Source organism: Lepidochelys kempii, chromosome 1 (genome assembly GCF_965140265.1).
Source record: "Lepidochelys kempii isolate rLepKem1 chromosome 1, rLepKem1.hap2, whole genome shotgun sequence".
Taxonomy (NCBI): domain Eukaryota; kingdom Metazoa; phylum Chordata; order Testudines; family Cheloniidae; genus Lepidochelys; species Lepidochelys kempii.
In genome coordinates, this window is record NC_133256.1 from 5,238,130 (window position 1) to 5,245,429 (window position 7,300).

The window sequence follows — 7,300 nt, forward strand, 5'->3', positions numbered from 1 at the left end:
GACTCAGTCGGGCATGCAAGGGCATGTGAGATAAATGAAGTTTCTGTGTGTGGGGGGGGGTAGCTCCCTTTTGGACTGGGAAATGCATCCTCCACCTTCCAGAAATTGCTACATAACCTTCTGGCTGGATGTGGGGAATTTGTAGTCACCTACCTTGATGATGTGGCTATATTCTCAGATTCATGGGGAATCACAGATGCCTCCGAGCATGGTGTAGGAGGAGTTTAAAAGCAATAAGGACCACATCAACAATTCCATCCTGTCGTGTTTCTCAGCAAAAGAACTTTCTGAGAGGCAAAGCCACTGGTTACTCTCTGAAAAAGAAGATTACGCCATTGTGTATGCTCTGGAGAAGCTACGCCCATACATTTGGGGACTGCGCTTCCAACTGCAGAATGACAATGCTGCGCTGAAGTGGCTTTACAGAGCCAGAGAGACGAACAAAAAACATCTTTGGTGCAGTTTAGCTAGTCAACACTTTGATGTTGAGATACAACACATTTCAAGAGTCGCTAACAAAGTGGCTGATGCACTCTCCTGGGAAGGTTTCCCAAAATCAGCCGGGTAAAAATGTCCCTGTATTCTAAGGCTTTATACTCCTTCAGATGTAAACATACTGTTTAGTTCTTCATGTAATTATTAGTAAAATTAGCGGTGCATATAATTTATTAACTCTCTTTCCTAAACCTCCAGGAAGAAATCCCAGCAGGTGTGGACCTGACCTGAACCAGGCTGGCCAGCACTGTCTGTGATTTGGGGGGCATGAGATAAGTGAAGGTGTAGGGGGGGTAGCTCCCTTTTATGAACACCCAGACAGGCAGTTAGCTATAAAATCCCTCTTGGCGTCTGTTCTCTGTTTGCTTTACCTGTAAAGGGGTAACAAGCTAACAGGTAAAAGAAAAGGCGTGGGCACCTAACCAAAAGTGCCAATGGGAAGGCTAGAACTTTTCAAATTGGGAAAGAAACTTTCCCTTTGTCTGTTGGTCTCTGGAGAAGGAGACAGGGACCAGCAATGCTGTAAGCAGCAATGCTGTGTAAGTCTTGAACCAGGTATAAAAATTCATCTTCCATACCTAGAAGAAATCATGGGACACGGCATGGTTAAAGAGACATGATTAGGTTTATTTCTTTGTTTTGGCTTTTGGAGCTCCTCTGTGCTAATCCCAGATGCTTTTGTTTGCTTGTAACCTTTAAGCTGAACCCCCACAAAAGCTATTTTGGGTGCTTAATTTTTGGAATTCCTCTTTTCAAATCTAGCAAAAGCCTAAGTTCTGGATGTATTTTTCTTCCTCTTTGTTTTTAATAAAATTTAGCTTTTTTAAGAAGAGGACTGGGTTTTTGGTGTGCTGAGAGGTTTGTGCACATGCTGTTTGATTAGCTGGTGGCAACAGCTACTTTCCTTTGTTTTCTTTTCCAGTTCCTCCCCAAGGAATGGGGGGGAGGACTTTTGCATCCCCCACAGAGAGGAATTCCCAAGTGCTCCTTCTTGGGTCCAAGTTGTTTTATTTTGTTTTTGTTTTGGGTTTTTTTTTGCATTTGGGTGGTGTCAGGAATTACCAAGCTATGGTCAGAGAAAAGCTGTAACCTTGGGAGTTTACTACAAGCCTGGAGTGGCCAGTATTATTTTTTAGACTCCTTGTGGGCCGCCACCTTCTGCACTCGGAGTGACAGAGTGGGGATTCAGCCTTGACAGCATGTGACCAGACCACATGACACTGACTCCATTGTGGTTACCTGTATTTTTCCACTATCTAAGCTGGGGAATAACACCATCTCTTGGCCTCACTCCCTACACAAGGGAACTCCTGCAAACACCTGAGGAACAAAGACTGAATGGGGGGAAGCGCCAGTGGTGGATATAGGCCTGGACAGGCTCAGCCTCCCTGGTGCTGCTGTGGCCACTCGCTGCCAGTTGCAGGGTTCACACAGGGAACTATTTATTCTTCTGTGCCATGCAGGTTCCAGGGTATCTGAGAAGGCAATATGTGCTACTCAGCTTCTTCAGGAATCTCGCTGCACTCCATGGAGATTACTGATGAAACCAGGAAGCTAAGAAACACAGAGCGCTGTGACAGGTTGTCACCCCCAGGGGGCAGTCTCGGTGCTGTGGGAACCCCTGTGCCGCTCATCCCGCCAGCATGGCTGGCCAATCCTACACTGCTTTGCTGGTGACAAAGACAGCCTCTTCAAGACCTGTCATCACCCAACACAACGGTAGGTGGCGCCACACCCCCAATTGAGCGGCCTGAGTGCTTTAGTGAGCCACTCAAGGACAGGCTGGAGGCAACAGACAATTTCCCAACTCCCCAGCCCTTGCTCCCTTACTGGACTATAAACCCCAAATTATACCATTTTGCACGGCATAGGAGTACAACACAAGCTCATTAATCTAGGTGGCTTTCCCCTTGATGTGGGAAGGATATACGACAGCCTTTGAACACAGAGCTGGGATTTTCCCCAGACACTTTACTCAAAACACGCTGGTAAATATAAAGCATAAAATAGTTTTATTACCTACAAAAAGATGGATTTTAAATGGATTGAACCAGATTAAAGCACAATATCTAGCATGTAAACAACAAATGAAAATACACAAAATAAATTGGATATGAATGAACAATTTCTCACCCTGGGTGATGAAACAAGCAGTCCATCAAATTTTCAAACACAAGCTAGAAATCCTTTTAGCTTGGGATCAGCACTTCCCCATGTTCAGAAATTGTTCCTCAGGTGTTTCCAGTAGTTCTCTTGTGTGGGGAGTGAGGCCAAGAGATGGTGTCACTCCCCGTGTTATATAGCAGAAAAATACACCTACCAAAATGGAGTGAACTACATTTGAAATACAGATACATAGTAAATATTTATAATTTCAGATGCAAAAATGATACAAGCACACAAATAGGATCATCATATCCTGCAAATCATAGCTTTCTATAGTAAACATCCAAGAATCTTTTTTCTACAAGACACACATAACTAGATCATAGTCATACCACAATCATAGCACTAAGATCAATATCGGGGGCATATAAAAAGCTCAGGTTCTTTGGAAGAGACATGCTTTTCCCATGGGCTGGCTTGGGGTCTCAGGAGAGTGAGCTCGGCATGGCTGGCAGTGCTCCAGCCGTCCCAGGTCTCCTCCAAGATTGGGGGTGGGGTGGGAGGATCATTGGTTCAGCCATGCGGTGTGTGGAAGCTCTGGGCTGCTCTGGGAGAGGGGGGCTCGCTACTCTGGCTCTGGCTGTGGTGGTGGGGCAAAAGGAGTGGTGAATTAGGGTGGACTGCCCATCTCCAGTTGGGCAGGAGAGTCCTGAAATACAGAGTTCAAGTCCCGCTGTGGGCTGAATGACTTTAAAACAGCATTTGTCCTGAATTACCTGCCATGCCGATCCACGCCTGCAGAAGGCTCATGGGCAGCACCACCCTTTTCACAGTCAGGGGGAGGAGGAGGTCCTTAGCCACCCCTCCTCCCTGCTATGCCCCCCAGTTAGGGGACAGGTGGAGGGTCTGGGGTTCCCCAGAGCAGCACTTGCTCCCAGGGCTCCTCTTACCATGGCCTGTCTGTTATGCCCAGCCTAGTCAGTGAGCGACACTTGAGGAAAGAGGAGGACCAAGAGGTGGGAGTTCAGGGGGGAAGAAGATGGCCGGGGTGAGGCCATGTAGGGTGCATGGCTCCTGCCTGTGTCCTGCTTTTGGCTTTCGAGAAGGTGCTCAGCCTACACTGAATGTGCTGGGCTGAGACAGGAGATCGCCGTGACTCTGTTGGAGACCCGAGGCCTGTTTCTACCCCTCTGCATTGCGGGGGCAGCACAAACAGAGGGGAGGAGTCCTAGGAAATATGATTCTGTGTGCAGAGCCAATAATAAGGGGTGGGGGCTGTTACGTGAATGGCTTCTCATGGGGCTCCAGTGTTAACCATGTCTCTGACATGACTCAGTCTCAAGCACCTGGGTGAGGGCATGGGGGAAGGGTGCGGGACTGTGTCCCTTGAATAGCCCCTGTCCACAGCTGTGGAATGGATCATGAAGCTCCCAGAGCGCTCAGGAAGGACGAGGACTGTGACTGCAGCAGAGCGCTGCAAGACCTCAGCAAGTTTGCAGATGACACTAAACTGGGAGGAGAGGTAGATACGCTGGAGGCTAAGGATAGGATACAGAGGGCCCTGGACAAATTAGACGACTGGGCCAAAAGAAATCTGATGAGGTTCAACAAGGACCAATGCAGAGTCCTGCACTTAGGATGGAAAAATCCCATGCACCGCTACAGGCTAGGGACCGAATGGCTCAGCAGCAGTTCTGCAGAAAAGGACCACGGGGTTACAGTGGATGAGAATCTGGATATGAGTCAACAGTGTGCCCTTGTTGCCAAGAAGGCCAATGGCACACTTCCTTTGAAGTTTTTAAGGTCAGGCTTGACAAAGCCCTGGCTGGGATGATTTAGATGGGAATTGTTCCTGGTTTGAGCAGGGTGTTGGATTAGATGACCTCCTGAGGTCCCTATCAACCCTGATATTCTATGATTCTATGATTCTATGATTTGGACAGTGTGTCAGGCCAGGTGAAATGGGAAACAACCTCCACACCCCTTTTCTTGATTCACTGTATTGACCGGAATTCTGAGATTGGAACAGCCTCCGATATGGCGCTTCATGGGCCAACATCTCACGAGTCCCCTGGCTCTCCAATAGCACAGTCACTTCGTATATGCTGCTGCCTGCCTTGGTCTCCTTCCCCCAGTGCCGTGTCCTCTCTGACCAGCGAGTGGGAACAGCCCCATGTCCACTGCTCCGTGTCTTACACCCCATCTGAACCTCTCTCTAAAGAGTGGAAATCAGTAGCTCTTCTAGGCCTGGTCTACACTGGGGGGGGGGGCGGAATCGATCTAAGATATGCAACTTTAGCTACGAGTATAGCATAGCTGAAGTTGACGTATCTTAGATCGACTTAGAATCACTTTCTCCATGGCCTCACGGCGTTGGATCAACGGCCGCAGCCCCCCTGTTGACTCCGCTTCCGCCTCTTGCCCTGGTGGAGTTCCGGAGTCGACAGCAGAGCCATCGGAGATCGTGTAGACATGGCCCTAGGCTCACACGTAAGGTTCCAGGATTGAATAGGTGGCCACGGCCTGATTTTCTTAACTCCTGTGTCACTGGATGATGAACTGACTATTCATTTGACAAACACCCTAATTATCCTTGCACGAAGGTGTTTGCTTTGCACGCTGTACACTACTGGATTAATCAGGGGTGGGCCCAGCAAGTAGATATAGCCCAGGAGAATTTGAAGCAAGGGAGAAGAGCTCTTCCAGAATCTGTGTATGACAGTCAGGCTGAACTCTGGCATGTAGAAGACCAGGACGGCGCAGAGGTGGGAGACGCAGGTGTTCAAGGCCCTGAGGCACTCCATGTTGGATGCGATACTCAGCACTGCTTTGAGGATCATCACATAAGAGAGGAAGATGAGCAGCGAGTCCAACCACAGCGTTAGAAGTGTTACAAACAAGCCATGGATATTATTGAATGTGATGTCCGCACATGCCAACTTCATGATGTCCTGGTACAGACAGTAGGAATGGGAGAGGACGTTGGCTCGACAGTATTGGAACCGTTTCAGGAGTAAGGGGAATGGTAATTCTATGGCCACACCTCTTAGCACAACCACAAACCCCATCTTGGCTATTCTCGGCAGGGTTAAGATGGAAGCATATCTCAGTGGGTTACAGATAGCAATGAAGCGATCAAAGGCCATCATCAAAAGCATGGCGGATTCAAGTGTTGCAAGAAAGTGGATAAAGAACATCTGGGTAAAACAAGCATTGAGGCTGATTTCCCTAGAGTTAAACAAGTATATACCCAGTATCGTCGGTATGGTGGTTATCGATAAACCAAGGTCTGTGAAGGCCAACATGGAAAGTAAAATGTACATGGGCTCATGGAGGCTTGGATCTGTTTTTATAGCAAACAGAATGAGTGAATTTCCTACTATTGAAGTAACATACACTAAGCAGAAGGGGATAGAGATCCAGAGATGGACGTCTTCCTTCCCAGGTATCTCAGTGAGAAAGAAAACAGCAGGGTTGAATTTAGTTTCATTGATAGCTGGCATAATGGACTGAGAAGGTCCGATGAGTTTTAAACTTTTCTTCCTGGAAGGAAAAAGCACAGGAGACTAGATGATATTTATTGAGACATCATTCTGCTCTGAGTGGAATTCTAGAGACTCCCTGGAGTTCAAGGAAGATCAGCAAAAACATAGTTTTAGATTTTCAGCACCAATAGTAACCCATATAAACACCCTGCCCCTCTTTGCATTCTTCTAAGCAACTGGCCCCATTGATATCTTGTGGCTCAGAGTTCCGCAGCCTATTGGAGCACTGTGTGCTTTTGCAATTGTGACCTTCCCACAGACACCCTTTTTGGCCCTGCACTTCTGAGTGTGGCACTTTATCCTATCCGGAGAGTCCAAATTATGCCACTACCTCTTTGGAGCACAGGAGATCATTTTTCGCGCCATTTTCTGAATTCAGTAACATTGACTGTAACGGCATGACTCCAGATTTACATGTGTCAATTCAATTAGAAGAGGACTCCATTAACTTTCCCTTGCCAAATGCTCCCAGTGATATACTCTGACCCCCCAAAATCCCTCCAAGAGAAGCTGAAGTGATTTTCCTAGCCAATGTTGACTGAATGCAGAGAGTTCAATTGTCCTATAGACTTCCCTTCATCCTCACAGGATCTGCATCCTGTATTTGGCAAATGAGAAGCTTGACAGAAAAGACAGAGAGTTATTTCAGCTGGGCGGGGTGGGGTTGCTGTTACAAAAGGGTGAATAGTGCAAACACTAAATTTGCACTAATATCCAGCTGAGTGTGCAAGTTACCTCAGCCAAGCTTGTGTAACAGGTGATGTGTGTAAATCACATTAAAACCACTATGACTCTCCCCTTTCATGCACCTCAGATTTACTCTTTGCTGAAACACGAACCAGCGGTTCTGTTCTCCAGGACCTTTTGGAAAGTCTTTCACAGGTATTACAAAGTGGTTGAGTGCACGAATTCACAATCAGTCCAGAGAATAAAATGGTTAAAAATGCATTTGCTGATTAAATTTCCAGGACAAAATAAACCTGGCGTGATTGGGGAACTAGTAACTCTTATTCCCTGGGGTCTCTTCTTTTGCAGCCCAGAGCATTATCGGGCCCAGAGCACACGGCATCTACAGAAAGAGGAGCTCTTTGGAAATCCTGAAATGGGGCGTCAGGGTTTTAAAACACTCTGGGCTCGCTTTGAATGTCAGATTT

General features: G+C 47.3%; 1 protein-coding gene across 1 annotated transcript; it reads right to left on the bottom strand.

Annotated features, from left to right (window-relative positions):
- Nucleotides 1–5,168: 5,168 nt before the first annotated feature.
- On the bottom strand, nucleotides 5,169–6,104 carry LOC140896302 (olfactory receptor 51G2-like). The gene has a single exon (XM_073307943.1). It carries the CDS (start codon nucleotides 6,102–6,104, stop codon nucleotides 5,169–5,171), a length of 936 nt encoding a protein of 311 aa, XP_073164044.1.
- Nucleotides 6,105–7,300: the final 1,196 nt, after the last annotated feature.

Bases quoted from the DNA above. Each gene is read 5' to 3' on its own strand.
- LOC140896302 (XM_073307943.1), bottom strand. From the start codon at position 6,104: ATGCCAGCTATCAATGAAACTAAATTCAACCCTGCTGTTTTCTTTCTC.